The sequence below is a fragment of the Diospyros lotus genome, chromosome 1 (genome assembly GCF_014633365.1).
Source record: "Diospyros lotus cultivar Yz01 chromosome 1, ASM1463336v1, whole genome shotgun sequence".
Lineage (NCBI taxonomy): Eukaryota > Viridiplantae > Streptophyta > Magnoliopsida > Ericales > Ebenaceae > Diospyros > Diospyros lotus.
In genome coordinates, this window is record NC_068338.1 from 48168907 (window position 1) to 48187682 (window position 18776).

General features: G+C 36.2%; 2 protein-coding genes and 1 long non-coding RNA gene across 7 annotated transcripts; all 3 read left to right on the top strand.

Annotated features, from left to right (window-relative positions):
* Positions 1 to 764: 764 nt before the first annotated feature.
* On the top strand, positions 765 to 4085 carry LOC127801279 (pentatricopeptide repeat-containing protein At5g65560-like). The gene has a single exon (XM_052336245.1). The coding sequence runs from the start codon at positions 862 to 864 to the stop codon at positions 3697 to 3699; it is 2838 nt and encodes a 945-aa protein (XP_052192205.1). The 5' UTR covers positions 765 to 861; the 3' UTR covers positions 3700 to 4085.
* A 686-nt stretch (positions 4086 to 4771) lies between these two features.
* Positions 4772 to 17199, top strand: LOC127801300 (uncharacterized). Of its 4 annotated transcripts, none has more exons than XR_008022994.1 (5): positions 4772 to 4928; positions 5660 to 5723; positions 6342 to 6422; positions 15677 to 15855; positions 16620 to 17199. It is a non-coding gene; the product is annotated as an uncharacterized LOC127801300 (long non-coding RNA). The 4 variants fall into 4 exon arrangements; XR_008022996.1 differs by having other exon boundaries at positions 15680 to 15855; XR_008022997.1 differs by lacking the exons at positions 15677 to 15855; positions 16620 to 17199 and adding exons at positions 6596 to 6741; positions 6839 to 7472.
* LOC127801288 (pentatricopeptide repeat-containing protein At5g65560-like) lies at positions 8846 to 12134 on the top strand. 2 transcript variants are annotated; one of them, XM_052336263.1, is made up of 2 exons: positions 8846 to 9046; positions 9801 to 12134. In XM_052336263.1, the coding sequence occupies exon 2, from the start codon at positions 9841 to 9843 to the stop codon at positions 11791 to 11793; it is 1953 nt and encodes a 650-aa protein (XP_052192223.1). In that variant the 5' UTR covers positions 8846 to 9046; positions 9801 to 9840; the 3' UTR covers positions 11794 to 12134. The 2 variants fall into 2 exon arrangements, with proteins under 2 accessions (XP_052192223.1, XP_052192216.1); XM_052336256.1 differs by having other exon boundaries at positions 8846 to 12134.
* Positions 17200 to 18776: the final 1577 nt, after the last annotated feature.

Here is an 18776-nt window from a genome sequence, read left to right on the forward strand (position 1 = left end):
AGATATATATTTTTTGAAATAAAAGTCTACTTATTTATTGTTGAGTATGGAGTAAAAATGATAATATTTAGTTTAATATTTTAATTTTTTTTAGAATTATAATTCTTTATGAATAATTACCTATTATTTTCATAAAATTTTTGAAAGAATTTTTTAATATCACAATTATCTAATTTGTGGGGATTTTCAGAGAAAATTTACATATTTTTATTTCAAAAACTTATTTTAAATTTTTGAACTTTTTAAATCTTTTAATGAAGTTTTGTCTATAACACAAAACAAATAATAATTCTTTCATCGAAATACAACAAAGAGTTGCATTTAAAATAAGCACAACAAAGAATATTCTTTGTCTATAAGACAATTTAAATCTATATAATGTATGTTTGATGTTTTCTTTTTGCTACTGATTGTTTTAACGATACAATTGTCATATAAATTATTATAAATTGTTCGCATTTCTCTTTTATATTTTAACGATTTATTTGTATTTCTTATATAAATTATTCGATTCTGTTCATGGATATTGGATACAATTGTCAATTGGTTAAGAGGTTGTGAAAATTTTAAAATTTTATTTTTTTCTGTAACTTTTTACTAAAAAAATAATACTGTCAAACTATTTACTTAATACTACTATAAAAATTAGGATTCAATTCTAACTTGTAATTTAATTAATTGTTTAAAATAAAATAGTAAAAAATATAATTCACGAATATTTCATGGGCTTTGACGATGATGGTGCTTGAGCATTTTGCGTTTTTTGAATCACAGCCAGATTGGGCCTTCCTGCAAATTTGCGTTGGCTCGTCTTCTTCATTGATCCTAAACCCTAAATCAACTCCGGCCGCTGCCACATTCATGCATGGAGTCGTCTGCGTCATCGCCGTGCTTTGCTGCTCCTCCGCCGCAATGACCCGGCCCTCCACCGCCATAACCAGTGCCATTACCGTCATCACCAAGCAAATTGGGACAGGTCAGTTCAGCCTCTCCTTCTTCTCCGCCTCTAAATCGCTTTCCTCGATCGCTTCTCTCCCCGAGCAGAGCCCGCCTCCAGACGCCGCAGAGCCGCCGGTCGATCTCATCGCCCAGGTCGCCTCGCTCCTCTCGCTCCCGAACTGGCAGAAACATTCGTCCTTCAAGAAGTTAATCCCCTCTCTTTCCCCAGCCTTAGTCACCTCCGTCTTCTCTAATTACCCCAATCTCAACCCCAACACTGCCCTTGCTTTCTTCAACTTTCTTTCCCGAAGGCCTGCCTTCAAGCCCACCGTTCAATCCTATTCATCTCTCCTCAACATTCTGATCCGCCACCGATTCCTGAATATCGCAGAAAAAATCCGTATCTCAATGGTTAAATCGTGCGAATCATCCGAAGATGCGCAGTTCGTCTTGGATGCATTGAGAAATATGAATGATAGCAATGTTGGTGATGGTGGATTTAAATTTAAGCTTACTCTTAGATGTTACAATTTTCTTTTGATGTCGTTATCGAGGTTGCTCATGATCGATGAAATGAAGAGGGTTTATGCAGAGATGTTGAATGATAAGATTCAGCCCAATATTTACACTTTCAATACTATGGTCAATGCCTACTGTAAACTGGGGAATGTGCCCCAGGCTGAGTTTTATTTGAGTAAAATCTTGCAAGGTGGATTGAGCCCGGATGTGCATACATACACGTCGCTGATATTAGGCCATTGTAGGAGGCAGGATGTAGATAGTGCTTTTGGGGTGTTCAAGGCTATGCCAAACAAGGGCTGTCAAAGGAATGAAGTTTCTTATACCAATCTTATTCATGGATTTTGTGATGCTGGGAGAATTGATGAAGCTCTGGCGTTGTTCTCCCGCATGGGGGATGATGATTGTTATCCAACTGTCCGGACATATACGGTTTTGATATGTGCATTCTGTGAACTGGGTAGGAAAACTGAAGCTTTGAATCTATTTAAGGAGATGACAGAGAAAGGCTGTGAGCCAAATATTCATACTTACACTGTACTAATTGATAACTTGTGTAAAGATGGCAAGCTTGATGAAGCCAAGCAAATGTTAAACACGATAGCAGAGAAAGGGTTGGTCCCTACTGTTGTGACATACAATGCTTTGATGGATGGTTACTGTAAGGTGGGAATGATCGATGCTGCATTTGATGTGATTAATTTAATGGTACTAAATAATTTTAGTCCTAATGTTCGGACATACAATGAGTTGATTTCTGGTTTCTGTAAGGCAGGAAAAGTGCACAAGGCAATGGCACTGCTTAGTAAGATGCTTGATCAAAAGCTTTCGCCTAACTTAATATCCTTTAACCTGTTAATCCGTGGACAATGTAAAGAGGGCCATCTAGATAGTGCTTGTAGGTTGATTGATTTGATGAAAGAGATAGGTCTGGTCCCTGACCAATGGACTTATAGCACTCTTATAGCTGCCTTATGTTACAAAGGGAGGGTGGAAGAAGCATACTGTCTTCTTGGTTCTCTCAAGGAAAAAGGCATAAAGCCAAATGAAGTGATGTATACTGCTTTAATTGATGGGTACTGCAAAGCTGAGAAAATTGATTTTGCCTGCAGTTTGATTGAAACAATGATTAAAGAAAACTGCCTTCCAAACTCATGGACATTCAATGTGTTGATAGATGGATTGTGCAAAGGAGATAAATTACACGAAGCCTTTCAGCTACTTGAAAGCATGTTGAATAGAGGTGTGAAGCCTGAAGTTCTCACTTATTCGATATTCATCGAAAAGATGCTGAAAGCATCTTCCTTTGATCATGCTGACAAACTTCTTGACAAACTGGTCTCGTTGGGATATAAGCCTGATGTTTGCACTTACACTTCTTTTCTACTTGCATATTTTAACCATGGGATGTTGAAAGAAGTAGAGAGTTTGATGGCAAAAATGAATGAAGAGGGTATTACTCTAGATTTTATTGCGTACACTGTATTAATTGATGGGTATGCACGAGCAGGATTGGTACATCGCGCTTTTGATACTTTTAAATGTATGGTTGATGCTGGATGTGAACCTTCGCACTATACCTATTCTGTTCTGGTCAAGCATCTATCTAAGGAGAAGTGGTTGAAAGAAAAAGAAAATAGAATGGGACAGGGATTGAATCTGGATGTCACCTCTATCAACATTGCTGATGTATGGAAAATAATGGAATTTGATACTGCTCTGCAACTGTTTGATAAAATGATTGAGCATGGCTGTGCACCTAATCTTAACACTTACAGTGCACTCATTACAGGTCTTAGCAGAGAGGCTCGCTTTGAAGAAGCTTGGAGGTTGGTTGATCATATGAAGAACCGAGGGATATCTCCAGCCGAAGACATTTATAATTCTCTTGTCAAGTGTTGCTGCAATTTAGGAAGGTTTGGGGAAGCCTCAAGTCTTGTAGATACTATGGTTGAACATGGTATTCTACCAAATCTAGATACATACAAGGTGCTTGTGTGTGGTTTATACAATGAAGGAAATACCAAAAAGGCTAAGGAAATTTTCTGTAGTCTGCTTTACGAGGAATACAATCATGATGAAGTGGCTTGGAAGCTCCTGATTGATGGCTTACTTAAGACGGGCCTTATTGATAGATGCTCTGAACTGGTGGATGAGATGGAAAAAAAAGGATGCAAGCTTAGTTCTCTAACATATTCAATGTTGATTGAGGGACTTGGTGATAGAAGAGAAGGGGCATAAAAGCAAGTTATTGAATTTCTGAGGATTTCTTTTAACATGTTGCAGGAATCTATCTGGTTGCTCCTGAATGGATCTGGGGCAAAGTTTCTTTCTCGAAGGAACTCGTTTCTAATAAAGGGATGGGGTGCAACCCATGGACTTTTCCCATCTTCGTGAAATTTCTTTTAAGATTTCTCTTTGGCTGCTCTCACCTAGGTTGGTGGAGGGTAAGAGTGTAGAGATGTGGAATCACTTCTTTGATGCACAAACTCAATAGCCTTTCTTGTATTTTCAATAATGGAGCAGTTGCCATATTGGAAGCATTCTTCAATACCAATTGGATATTCCAAAAGCTGAACGTAGCAGCAGCCACATACACAATAATTGAATTTCAGAACAAGTGTCAGGCAAGTGTCAGTGAAATTTACAAAACAATTTTCTATTTTCTTCATCGTTCTTTTGTGTTGTCTCACTTTCCTTTTTTCTCCTTCTTTTCAATGAATATATGTTGTGTTATAAAAACGTTGCTGAACAATTGTTCTTGCAGTTGCCCTATGTTGTAGCTTTGTTTTTTGGCTTTTCTCAAATATTGGTTGTGGGCCTTGTGGCTATTTTATATTCCTTCTCATTTTAGTTGCCTATACCTCTTTGAGCTTAACTGTTGATTTATATCAAAATCTTATGTCATCTGATTTGTTTTTTCCCCCTTTATGTTTTATTGTTCAGGATGTCTTTTTGCATTTGATTACATTGTTTATTATCTGTTTATGGTGGCTTCCACAAAAATAATGCCCAGAAATGCTCATACTGATATTTTTCAAAGTATCTATCATATTGATGACAGCATGCTTTTGTTTGCATGTTAATATTTTTATATGTAGTTCAGCTCTTAAATTCATCCAACATGCTGGAGTTGTAGGATACTTACACACTTGGCCGAAATAAAATATTATATTCAATTTTCTTTCTTTGGATAAATTATTTACAGTAGTCTTCAATGAATAAATGTTGCAAGTGTACTTTTTGCGACTAGTTGTCGTTGATAAGACAATCCTAAATTATGGAAGTTGAAGTAATCTTATTTTCTGCAGTATAAAGCTGTGAGTTCCACCATCACACAAGAGTCGATGCTTATGGGTTCTCTTTCTGGGAGGTAGTGATGGTACCTTTGCACAATAAGAAGATGATTGAAAATGAATGTCAATGAACCCAGTAACCTGCTACTATATGCCTAAAAGGTGATAAATGAGGTAAATGAGACTATTTTTATGGATTAGAGTTAGACATTATTCCCCTTTTCTGTCGCTTGTAAATTAGAAGTAATCCAACTCTGTCATTTATTTTTGGCTTGCTGAGTTGAGGTGTTCAATATTCAGTCATTGGCAGTTGAAGTTAACATTTCCTATTTCGATCATATTTTCATTTCATATAAAAAATATATTTATTTATTTCAATGTAAAATAATCCAAAACTTTGTGTCCATTTGCTTGTATGCATTCGATTCATTTTGTTAGTGTTAGTGCAAATCCTGAAAAAAGGTGAACCCAGTGCATGAGGCTGGGCATTGCAGGCTCTGGAGTCTGGGGAAGGTCAGTCGTATGCAGCCTTACCTTGCTTAGCAAAGAGGCTGTTTCCTGACATGAGCCTAGCAACCTTACCGTTGTGTGCCAAGGCTCACCATCATTGCAAATTCTGAATTTATCTGTCTAGCAAATCTGGGGTGTTTTGACATCTTTTTAGATCAGGTGTTGAAGACAGTCTCATTTTAATGGCATTAAGTTGAACATAGCAGTGATCTCTTCTTTGCCATGCATTAGTTATTCTTTTAGAAGCATGAACAAAAATTAAAATCATTTTTCACTTTCTTAAATTATTTTCTAGATAACAAAATTTATGGCATTTAAAAGTTTGTACTTTGAGTCCATGTCATTCGGTGTCCCTAATTGCTCAAGTATAATGGATATCCTCTGCTTGCTAATAGGATCATCATGGTCAGCATAATTATTTGGATGACTTGCGGTTAGCAACACTCAACTCTCCAGCAGGTACATTCTTTTAATTTTTGCCATCCAAAAGTCTCAGTACAAATTTTTCCTACATCTGCAGGTGAATACCTTGTTGATTTTTTCCCTGTTTTTGTAAAGTATGATTAATGCTCCATTGCATGCCTACTTTTACAATGAACATTTTGTTTTGTGTGCACAAATAATACCTAGGCGCTCTTCTGATTTTCCCCAGAGAGAGAGAGACCCCACCATGACTTCAAAAAAGTTTCTAGCGTCATGGCCACTTGTTCCCTCTGTTGGGGTCCTGAGTACATCTATTGTTCATCCGATTGCCCCATCCCATGGAGCTGAGTAGGGTTAGGTGCTACTAAGGTCACGTCCTGGCAAGCCTTACCAGCTGTTGTCCCCACCCCTAACTACCCCTTTTTGTTAAGCCACAATAACAACATGCCATGCCTTTATCCCACTGGGATTGGCTACATAAATTCTAGCTTTTCATTTTTCCTTTTTGTTAAGCCAGAAATAAATTCTAGCCATGAGAAAGGGATTTATGAGCTGAAGTCGGAAACCCAGTCTCTAGATTAAATCTGTTTAAATTGCCTATTTTCAGACATCAGTATTTAGTTTTCTTAAATTATTTCTTCGGAAACTTTTTAGGAGACAGGAATAGGAGCTTGGACTTAACACCTTCTAAAAGTTTACAGCCCATGGTGCATTGAATCCGGGTGCTGGCAAGAGGTTAGTTTCTTGTCCTTTACTTGTGAAGCCCTTGAACAAACAAAGAGTTCTTGCCTTTTTCTTTACCTAAATAATCAAAAGCGGAAAGAAGACTCAGTTGTTATTCTCCTACTTTTTGATGTGTTAGCTTAGGCTTGTTTAATTTAATTACCATAAAATAATGGTATTTTTAGCAGTGAGTGGCCAAGACTGCAACAATCCCAACATTCCCTGCCAGGGTTTGTCTTTTCACTCTGTCTCCACATAAGTTTCGGCATGTATATGCCTTCAATGGACCCAAATTACAACTTGCTGGAAAAGCAATTTTCCTATAATCACTGTAAGTTGAGACATGTATATTGTTCTTTTCAGATGCTATTTCCCCAGAATGTCCTCTAACTGCATATTATTCCTGTTGTTGTCATCCCTGAGAATAGAAGATAAGCTGTAAATCTGTCACGAACAGCTGATGCAAACTACATCCCGAGATCAGAGTGCTGAGCCGATCACTTACTGCTCTCTGACTTACACTAGCATCTCAAAAATGTTTTTGTGAGTGAAAATTTGGTGGCGCATTGCATGTTGAATGACAAATGTTTCCATTTCCAGTGGTTTAACATTCTACATTACCTTTATTTGTCGACCACGGGGGGTTATGTTTATATCTAAGACTTGCAACTTCGTCGGCGTGTGGCTGTTGCATTCTTTGCTTGCCGGAGAGTTGGACTGGATGCACGACATCCCGGCAAGTGGGGGCTCGAAGCTTGGCCCGTGTATGGTTTGGGGAGCCTATCGTGTCCCGTGAACTCGGCTGAGCCTGCAGCTCCAGGTGCGACTTGGATAAGTTTGATTGGTAGAGAGATTGTATCTTGTTCTATGATCTGGAGATGTGGCCTCCCATGAATTATGAGAATGTATGGTTGGATTTTTGCCATGTAATTGTTGGGTGGTATTGCCTTCTCGTTTCTCCCTTTGTACGGTTAAAACATGGACTAGGCAGCTCTAATAATACCACTTCTTATGAGTCCGAAGCTTTGTCATCGGATTCAAAAGTTTATTCTTCTGTAGATAATAGTGCTCATCTTTATTTTGTCTGTTTTTTGGTTTACCTCGTAAGATCGTTACAAATAAAAGGGATAGAATTCCCGTAATGATATTGAATAGGGTAGAAAAATAATAAACAATAAATTACAACTAGTACTCTAGTAATGAAAAAAAATAGAAGTTTTTGCTACTAACACATGAGCATATATCTTCATATCATTACCCTTTTAATTTTGTTCAAAAGAATGGGTGCATGTAGTGGCGGGCAATTTTTGGAACTTCTTTAAATTTCTAGGGTCACACTTGTACCTCCAAAAGTTATGGGTTACAGAACATAATATTTTTTGTTTTTTATGCAAATGTCTTCTGATTTCTTTCAATTGCACTAACACCCTATAATTTTTTTTTTTTGGGGGGGGGGTGTTAAACAGCAATATTAATATAAAATTGATACAACAAAAGATTGTAAATAATGGCCGAAATAGATGACACTACAACGAGCAAGGAAATTAAATACAGATTGAGTCGTGCAAAAGCATTAACATAGGAACATGAGATATAATAAGATAGTTTATTAATTTAATGATTAATTTTTGGTATTGTTTCTCATTTAGGTTCCATCTATACTATGTGATATGTAGAAATCTAAATAATTATTTTAATTATTATTAATGAGCTAAAAGGGAAATTTAAAAAATTGTAGATTTAAACCTAAATAAAAAATATATTTTTCAAATTTCCAAAAAATATATTGATTAAGATTGTTTTTGTTCATTCTATTACTATTTCTTTCTAAGTTGAGAGAATGGGTGAAATCCGAAATTAGGTCTTGTTTGGGTGTGGAAAAATAAAATTTGTTCTATATTAATAAAAATAAATATCAAAACTCATGTTCAAATAAAAACCAACTAGAAAATATAAAAATGAATGTTTTATGTTATATGAATGTACGAAGTTGAAAATATTATATGGATTATATATATTTTTTCCCCTTCAGTTATATGTGTTCAAATTTTAGTTGAAAATTTTGATGTTAAATAAATATAAATATTAATTATTTTAAATTGACATTACGCCAAATATAGATATTAATCTTAGGAACATGACATGAATAAAGGTAATGATATACACAAATACCCCGAAACGTTGATCGATCGTATAAATAATATGTCGAGTTCGAATCAATAGGTCGTGAGTTTGATTCTCATCTCACACAATGAGATAAAATCTCATATCTACGATTTACCTCCTTTAATGAAATCAAAAACACTAACAATTAGGATTAAGCAAGAGCAGTCATGTACACAATTTATTATCTGAAATATATATATATATTATATATACATATATATGTAGCTAAACCCTTAAACCCAAGAAGCTTAAATAGAAACAGAGCCCACCCGGCCACCCGCACTGCAAATTTCCATTAGCCCGTCTTCTCTTTTCAATCCTATGGACTGTCAGAAACCCTAAAACACGGAGGGAGTGCTGCCACTTTCATGCACGGTGTTGCCTCCATCATCGCCGTCCATTGCAGCTCGCTGCCCATTGCTGCACCGCCGCAATGATACGGCCTGCCGCCACCAAACAATTAGGAACAGGTCAGTTCAATCTCTCCTTTTCCAGCAAATTCATTTCCTCGATCGCTTCACTCACCGAAGAGAGCGTGTTCTCAATTCACGACCACAAACACCGCGTGGATGCAGCAGAGCCGCCGGTCGATCTCGCTACCATCACCACCCAGCTCCTCCCGCTCCTATCTCTTCCCAATTGGCATAAACATCCTTCCTTCGAGAAGTTAATCCCTTGTTTATCCCCCACTCTTGTCACTTCTCTCTTCTCCAGTTACCCAAATCTGAACCCCCACACCGCCCTTGCTTTCTTCAACTTTCTAACCCAAAGGCCTACCTTCAAACCCACTGTTCAGTCCTACGCCTCTCTCCTCGGCATTCTGGTCCGATGCCGGTTCCTGGGTGTCGCTGAAAAGATCCGTATTTCAATGGTAAAATCGTGTGAATCGCCCCTTGATGTCCAATTCGTCTGGGATGTGTTGAGAAATATGAATAATAGCAACGGCGGTGATGGTGAATTTAAATTTAAGCTCACTGTTAAATGTTATAATATGCTTTTGATGTCATTATCGAGGTTTCTAATGATGGATGAAATGAAGAGGATCTATGCAGAGATGTTAAATGATAAGATTACTCCCAATATATACACTTTTAATATTATGATCAATGCCTATTGTAAACTGGGGAATATGGCCCAGGCTGAGTTGTATTTGAGTAAAATCTTTCAAGGTGGGTTGAGTTTGGATGCACATACGTATACATCACTGATATTAGGTCATTGTAGGAGAAAGGATGTAGATAAGGCTTTTGGGGTGTTCAAAGTTATGCTGCAAAAGGGCTGTCGAAGAAATGAGGTTTCTTATAACAATCTTATTCATGGGTTTTGTCATGCTGGGAGAATTGATGAAGCTCTGGAGTTGTTCTCTCGCATGGGGGAAGATTGTTATCCAAATGTCCACACATATACAGTTTTAATATGTGGACTATGTGAACAAAATAGGAAAACTGAAGCTTTGGATCTCTTTGAGGAGATGACTAAGAAAGGTTGCGAGCCTGATGTTTATACTTACACCGTACTCATTGATAGCATGTGTAAAGACAGCAAGCCTGACAGAGCCAGGCAAATATTATACACAATGTTAGAGAAAGGGTTGGTCCCTACTGTTGTGACATACAATGCTTTAATTGCTGGTTACTGTAAGGTGGGAATGATTGATGCTGCCTGTGAAGTAGTTAATATAATGGAGTTAAATAATTGTAGTCCCAATGTTCGCACATACAATGAGTTGATTTCTGGTTTCTGTAAAGCAGGAAAAGTGCACAATGCAATGGCAATGCTTACCAAGATGCTTGATCAAAAGGTTTCACCTAATTTAATTACCTATACCCTGTTAATCCACGGACAATGTAAAGAGGGTCATCTAGATAGCGCATTTAGGTTACTTGATTTGATGAATGAACAAGGTCTGGTGCCTGACCTGTACATTTATATCCCTGTTATAACTACTTTATGTGATAAAGGGAGGGTGGAAGAAGCTCACCGTCTCCTTGGGGCTCTCAAGGAAAAAGGCATAAAGCTGAATGAAGTGATATATACTGCTTTAATTGATGGGTATTGCAAAGCTGAAAAAATTGATTCTGCGTGCAGTTTGTTGGAAATGATGGTTAAAGAAAACCTCCTTCCAGACTCATGCACATTCAATGCGTTGATAAATGGATTGTGCAAAGGAAATAAAATGCATGAAGCCATTCAGCTACTAGAAAGGATGGAAAGTAGAGGTTTGAAGCCTGAGGTTATTACTTATTCGATATTCATTGAACAGATGCTGAAAACATCATCCTTTGATGATGCTCACAATCTTTTTGATAAAATGGTCTCATTTGGATATAAGCCTGATGTTTGTACTTACACTTCGTTTCTACGTGCATATTTTAACCATGGGATGTTGAAAGAAGTAGAAGATTTGATTGTAAAAATGAACGAAGATGGTATTAGGCCAGATTTTATTGCTTACAGTGTATTAATTGATGGGTATGAACAGGCAGGATTGGTACATTGTGCTTTTGATACTTTTAAATGTATGGTTGATGCTGGATGTGAACCTTCTTCTCATACATATTCTGTTCTGATCAAACATATATTTAAAGAAAAGTGGTTGAAAGAAAATGAAAATAGAATAGGACAAGAATTGAATCCAAATGTCAGCCATATCAACATTGATAATGTATGGAAAATAATGGACTTTGATACTGCTGTGCAACTGTTTGAGAAAATGATTGAGCATGGCAGTGTGCCTGAACTTAATACCTACAGTGCACTCATTAGAGGTCTTAGCACAGAGGGACGTCTTGAAGAATCTTGGCAGTTGGTAGATCATATGAAGAAAAGTGGGCTATCTCCCAGTGAAGACATTTATAATTCTCTTGTTATGTGTTGCTGCAATTTGGGAATGTATGGTGAAGCATCAAGACTGGTAGGTACCATGGTTGGACATGGTCTTCTACCGAAGTTAGATGCATACAAGCTGATTGTATGTGGCTTATATGATGATGGAAATACCAAAAAGGCTAAAGAAGTTTTCTGTAGTCTGCTTAATGATGGATACAATCATGATGAAGTGGTGTGGAAGCTTTTGATTGATGGCTTACTTAAGAGGGGCCTTGTTGATAGATGTTCTGAACTGGTGGACTTAATGGGAAAAAAGGACTGCAAACTTACTTCTCAAACACATGCAATGTTGATTGAGGGACTTGGTGATACAAGAGAAAGGACTTGAAAAAAGGACTTGCAAAAGTGCTATCTGAATGCTCTTGTATGAACCTGGATTAAAGGTTTGATGGGACACAAGGATGAACTTTCCCCATTTTTGAAGAAATTGTTTATCTGGTTCTCTTTGGTTGCTCCCATAGATTGGTTGGTGGTGGCTAAGAGTATACTGCTGTGGGAATCAATTCTCTGATGCACAAACTTAGGAGACTTTCTTCTAGTTTTATAACATGTCTTGTTTTCAGTATGGAGTAGTATGGGAACCATTGTCAAATGGCACTTGGATATTGCAAAAGCTGAACATAATAGGAGCTCCATATGAAGCAAATGAATTTCAGTGACTAGTATGAGGCAAGTGTCTGTTAACTTTATCAATCATTTCTATTTTCTTTGTCATTCATTTGTCTTCTCTTACTTTCCATATTTTTTGCTCCTTTGTGATGAATTTATGTTGTGCTATTAAAAGCATTGCAGAAAAATTCTACTTACAGTTTCCCTATGTTGGAGTTGTTTCTTGTCTTTCCCCAAATACTAGTTGTGGCTATTTTATGTTTCTTCTCATTTTAGTTGTCTATAGAAAATTTCCGCATCCTCCCAAAATGTAGCTTTTGATTCATATCAAGATCTTATGTTTTTCTGATTTGTTTATTATGTTTTCTTTTTTATAATTCAGGACATTCTTTTGCATTTGATTATATCATTTAGTGTTGCTAGTGGCTTACACAAAAATAATAGTGTTCGTTTTGCTTGTATTTGGACATATTTCTTTTATGTAGTTCAATTTGTTTGCATGGGTCGTCCATCAAGCCCCTTTTGAGTTTCCATGAAATCGCAAAGCAGCAGCAAGCCACCCTAGGAGAGCTTCAAGCCATCCAGAGCAATATTTCGTAGGCCACACAACCATTAAATCAGTACTACCAGTGTTCATGCTTACAAATATTCAATTCTATGCGAGGGAATGGGCTATTTGATTTACCTAAAAAATTTCTTACACTTGTAATACCAGACTCCTTTTTCAGCTCTTGTTTCAGAACTTCTTCCAATGGTAGTCCCTTTCTTGATTCTTGACCAACATTTTTCAGCTCTTTCTTCTTTGCTCCTTTCTTTCTTTCAATGTTAACCTTCTTAAATAGGAGTCCCTCCCTAACCACTTGTACAAGCCAACTAATTTCTGTTGCAGCAGAATCCTTCTAGAAGGATTTTGTTGTAACCCACCCCCAGCGCTCTTCTTTTTGTTGTAGCATTTTCATATTAATTCCTTACTATAGTATAAGATCTTTGAAATCATTTTAGCCAAATACTTATTCTTTAAAAAGCACTTCACACAGCTAGCTGTGGGCCTAATTTTGAGTGACAATACAAATAATAGGAAATAATACCAAGATAAACTTTATTGACCAAAAGCTGGACTATAAATCCTTATTCAATGATTACTAGATGATATTGGTAAACTTGCTAGTCCAAGCAATTCATCATGGCCAACTAACTAAAATTTGCAAATCACTTGGCTCCAATTAATGCCATTGTCCAATACAAGTATAACCAATAACTTGAGATGATCCTAGATTTATTCAAGCTGACTTGAATAACCCCAAAACTTAAACAAATTACAAAAATTAACCCGCAGTTTTTCTTTTATTATGCTTCCTTAAGTATTTTTGATTGGGTAAACAGATATGGAATTTAGCACCTTAAGGCTTGATCACATTTCTTTTACTTTGCACCTGCTGTTGACAAGAGCACAATTTCTGTCAGCCTGGTGCCTGTAGTTTGTGTTTACATCCAGAGAACATTATATTCTTCATTTATATATGCACACATTTATTTCCCCACTTCATGTGGCCCAAGTACATGGGGATTTCAGAATGATGTGATTTAAATTTTCAGTTATTTGGAAAGTTGCTTTGAATTATTTTTGCTAGGCTTTTTTGAAAAAACATGCATTGTTCTTGGAAAAGATTGGCCTATTGCTGGGACTATTTAAAGTCCTGATTTATTTTCTCAAAAAATGCTGATGAAATTTAGCTCTTCCCAAAAAAGTTTATCTTTTTCAGGTTCTTAAGGCCTTCAAAGTGCTGGCTTTATTCTTGTACCTGTACAAGTTCTTTTTTACAGTTACTTCAACTGGATCTAGGAAGCCTGTCCAAATCTGAATTCAGCTGGCTGTTTGGTCAATTCTTTGAAACATCTTTTCATTGTTCTTGATCTTGAAGATTATAGGTCTTATATTTTTAAACTACCTCCAGTGCAATTTTTTATATGTATTAAAATCCTAGTCTGTTTTGACTTGTATCATAATATGTCCATGGTGCTAAAGCACCACATTTATGCTACCTGATTATAGGCCAAAACTGAGATTTTCATGAATCTTTTGGTAAGACATCAAGACAACTGGATCAGTTCTTGAATTTTTGTTTTTCTTTAATGGCATGGTAATTATTTACATCATATGTTTTTCTTTTTTCATGCATGTTACCACCTGATTGCTGTTGTCTAATTCTGCAGGCCAAAGCAGTGTGCTCCACCAGCACAAGAGAATCAATGCTTTCAGGTTCTTGTTTTTGTCAGCTAGTGATGCTACATTAGCTGCAAGGAGAAGATGATCTAAATTTCAATGTCAATGAACCTGGTACCATCTGCCTAGAAGCAAGTACATAGCTAAACGAGAAGTGATGTAAGTTTTGTTTTTTATTTTGGCCTGGGGAGTGGAGTGTTCATGGGAATTACCAGTTGAAGTTAACGTTTCCTATTTCCACCATATTTGCATTTCATATAAAAAATAAGCCATTTATATGTGTTTATTTCAAGGTAAAATAATCCAAAACTTGCATCCAATGCTTGTATGTATGCAAAACTTTCCAAACCTTGAAATCTCCAAAATTTAGCTGCCAAGCAAATCTGGGGAGTTTTTGATTTCACGTTCATGGCATTAAATTGAGTATAGCAGTAACTTTTTCTCTACTATATGTTAGTTATTCTTAGAAGCATAAAAAAACTTACACTTTTTTGCCACATATTAAAATCTATTTTAGCCAACAAAATTATGGCATTTAAAAGTTAGTACTTTGTGGATTATGTGTCATTAGTTTACCTAATTGCTCAAATATAATGGATATCCTCTGCTTGCTAGTAGGACCCATGGTCAGCATAATTGCTTGGATGACCCACCTTAGCAACAATCTGACCCTCGGATTAAATTGGGTTTATGAAAATGTTGACAAACACATAAAGACTTGAATTCAATAAGATATAAATGTAAGTAAGTATGTCCCATTTGAGTTCAATAAAAAATTTAAAAAATCAAAATGTTTAAGAATAAAAGGTTGAAATTTGGTTCCTAGTACAAATTCATGAACTTCATATGGTTTGATATTTTTTCATCTTCAAGATATGAGGGGCTTGTGTTTCCAAAAATTAGTCAAACGTTGTTTAAAAGAAAATTCCTACCAAATGACCAAATTTTGCCAAATTTTCTCTCCAATTTAATTTATTTTCTTACACCTCTTCTTATTATGGGACAATCCTCTAGGCACAGAAAAATTTCCAGGATCTTAACCACCATATACACCAATACCGAGACACCTGTTCTAACCTCTCTGTCATTAGTACTCATCAGAGTCATGGATATACTTATTTATTTATATTCATTTATTTACAATATGTATTGGTATATATCAGAATCAAACAAATGTGGACGCCTGCTTATTTTGTATCATAAACACTTTGTGAGTGTGCAAGTGATATCTAGGCCCTCTTTTCCTTATCACCAAAAGGAGGAAGAGGGAGGGAGGGACTTCAAATTGGGGCAGAAACGCAATTTCTTCTTTTATTATTTTTTGATGGGTTACTCCAGGCTTGTATAATTAAGTAATATGAAGTAATGTTGTTTCTAGCAGTGAGGCAACAGCAGTGAAATCTTCCACTTGTATTAGGAGGGAACGGTAGAAAGATTGGCCTAGACTGACACAATCTTTGGCAATGTTCATTTTTGGGCTTCGGCTTCCCTGAAGATTGGCATGTCTCTGCCTTTGATGAACGCAAATTGTCCTGCCAGCTTTTGTGAGTCCAACAGGTACAACAGGAGAAAATCCTAGATTTTTAACTTCCCAGAAAAAAGAATATTTTATAATCAAAGTAAGACATTTAGATTTTTCCTGTTTCCACTTTTTGGTACAGGTACTATATGTCGGACCTATCAATTTGGTTGATAAAATTATGATTCTTTTCACATGCTATTTTGCCAGTAAATGCTGTAGCTGCATATTATTCTTGTTTTCATCTTCTTTGTTAACCTTTGTTTTCCCTTATTGCTGTGTTTGAGCTACAATAGTCATGTTCCCTGTGTACATAGCATAAAGTGTTTTTTTTTTTTTTTTTAACCTTAATGGAAGCGGTGAAGAGGAGGGGGTGGGGGTGGCTAAATAGCCCCTCTTCCAAGACATAAGCTTAGCAACGTCTAGCCCTACCAAGCCCAAAGAGACTTTGATGAGTCAAAGTTGACATCTGGTCCTATTACCAGAAACAATTTTGCCACCCTAACCGCATACGAAGAGAACATGCAAAAGTCAAACCCATGACGTCCTAGAAGTGGACTGATGTTACTAGTAACACCCGTTTCACTAAGTTACCACTTGATAATGAAATCTGTGGTATCATGTATTGAGTAACAGTGTTCTCCATTTTTACACTCGTTTAACATTCTACACAACTTTTATTTGTCTAGAGAGTTATGTTTACATCTAACATGGCAACTCTATTCTGAGTGTTATCATTAGTCTTTTCTTGCTTGATGGGAACTAACCTGAATTCAATCACTTCACAAATTGAATGAATTAGGAGGTCTATTCACGTCAACATCTAGGCAAGCTGAATGTGCAAGAGGCAGCCGTACACTAGGGAGTGGTCTTCATTATCCTACGGATGTGTTGACATATATCGTTGTAGGTGCAGATGTGTGTCACTTCCAGAATGCTTACTTGTGTTGGTGATTACTTTGTCACCTAAAGAGTAAGGTTTGGCTCTGCCTCTCAACCTCTATAGGATGGAGTGTGCTGCATGGGGGCAGAACATGACAAGTTGAAGCTCGAAGCTGTGACCGTGTATATTTAAAGGAGTTAATATAACGGATCATGAACTTGGCTGCCAGCCCCTTGGTGCGACTTGGATAGCCTGATTTCTGGACATATTTGTATATCATCTATTATTCTATGATTTGGGCAGTTGGCCTGCCAAACATTCTCAAGATGTGTTGTGGCCTGGGCTTCGCCCAACCAGATATGCAATGGATTGACGTGTAAGCAAAGAACACAGCTTTGAGTGAGTCTGGTTTTTCACCTCCTCTATCATCATTGGTTTCAACAATTGCCTTATTTTCTTTTTGTTTCTGTCTGGAATAAAAATGCATAGTTCATGGTCAGTTTTTGCCTGGTGCTGTTTCGTGGATGCGAAATCATAATCCATTACAATTAGCTTAATAAGAATAAAATGTTATTTTTAATAAAAGGAAGGTGCGTTTGATTACAAGCACAGGGACTTGCATGAATAAGAATGTGTTTGATTGCATTTGTTCATAAAAGAAAATATTTTTTAATTTACATGAAAAATAAAAATCACCCCTCTTTAGAATTAATTTTTTATGAAAAATAAGTCAAAACATATTTTAAAAGATTGTATTATGGAATTTAATTTCATAAATAATATGGTGTGTCAAATAGTAAAAATAGAATTCAATTCTTCGGATGTGATATTTTTTCATAGAATTTGGTGTTTGATTGCTTTAATTTTTTACTTAAAAATTGTTGTATTTTTTAATTTTTGGTATTTGATTGACACTATTTTACATGGAATTAATACGTCGTGTGTGACTTCTCTTCCCCCCAACGCCACCTCTTCCTTGCTTCTCCCCATCTCTCTCTCTCTCTCTCAAATTTCACCTAAATCAGACTTGGTACCAAGCTTCACCGTCGCCATGCTTCTTCTCAAGCTTCTATGTCGGTCGTGTTGTTTCTCCTCCTCAAGCTTTGCTACCAGTCTCGCTGCTCTTCCTCCTCACAACTGCCAATCTCACTTCTCTTCCTCCTCGTGATTGCCAGTCGCGCTGCTCCTTTTTGCGATAGTCGACCATTCTTCTTCTCCTCTACCAAAGTGAATCTTCAAATGATTTGTAGAGAGGGGATGGAGATGTCGATTGCTTTCTAATTCCCTAGAAAATTTGATCTACCCCCAATGAGAAAATATTTTTCAACAAAAGTGAAAAAATAACATTACATGACCAAAAGTGCGAAAACAATTTACCTAGAAAAATTAGTCAATCAAATACCTCAAAAGTTAGAATTTGGATAAAAAATATGGCCAATCAAATTCACCCTAAAGGATGTTCCCATGTTCAAAATGCATTAAAATTGTTGCCAATGATATTTCAGGTGCTCACTCACTCTGTATGCTAATTATGGTAATTATAAGGTTATAAGTTCAAATTTTTTTACACCCTTTAATGTGCAGATATTTTTTCATGCTCCTTATGTGGAAATTGCATAAATTAAACACTACTAAAATATAAAATTTGTTTTTAACTTCTTTTTTGAGAAAAAAAAAAACATTTTTGTCATTCCCAAACAAATTAATTGCATGTTATAGTTACTTTACTAGTTTTGACCCCACCATCTAATCTTTCAAATCCACACTTTATTTAAGAATTCAAAATGAAAAAAAAAACATTAAAAGATCAAAATACCCCACCATTGAAAACAAAACAAAACACATTTTTCAACAAACCTCAACTACCACCATAACTTACGACACCGCCACCGCCAACTACCTATAACACCGTCATCAAATTGAAAGGAAAATATAAATAAAGATCATTTTAGTAATAATGAAACCCACATATTAAAAAAATAAATAAATAAAAAATAATAATAACATGACTTAGTTTGGCACTAAATCCAAAACTAAAATTAAATCACTTTTTTGTTTTTTATTTATTTATTATTA

Coding starts and splice junctions, on each gene's coding strand:
- LOC127801279 (XM_052336245.1), top strand. CDS start 862: ATGCATGGAGTCGTCTGCGTCATCGCCGTGCTTTGCTGCTCCTCCGCC.
- LOC127801288 (XM_052336256.1), top strand. CDS start 9,010: ATGATACGGCCTGCCGCCACCAAACAATTAGGAACAGGTCAGTTCAAT.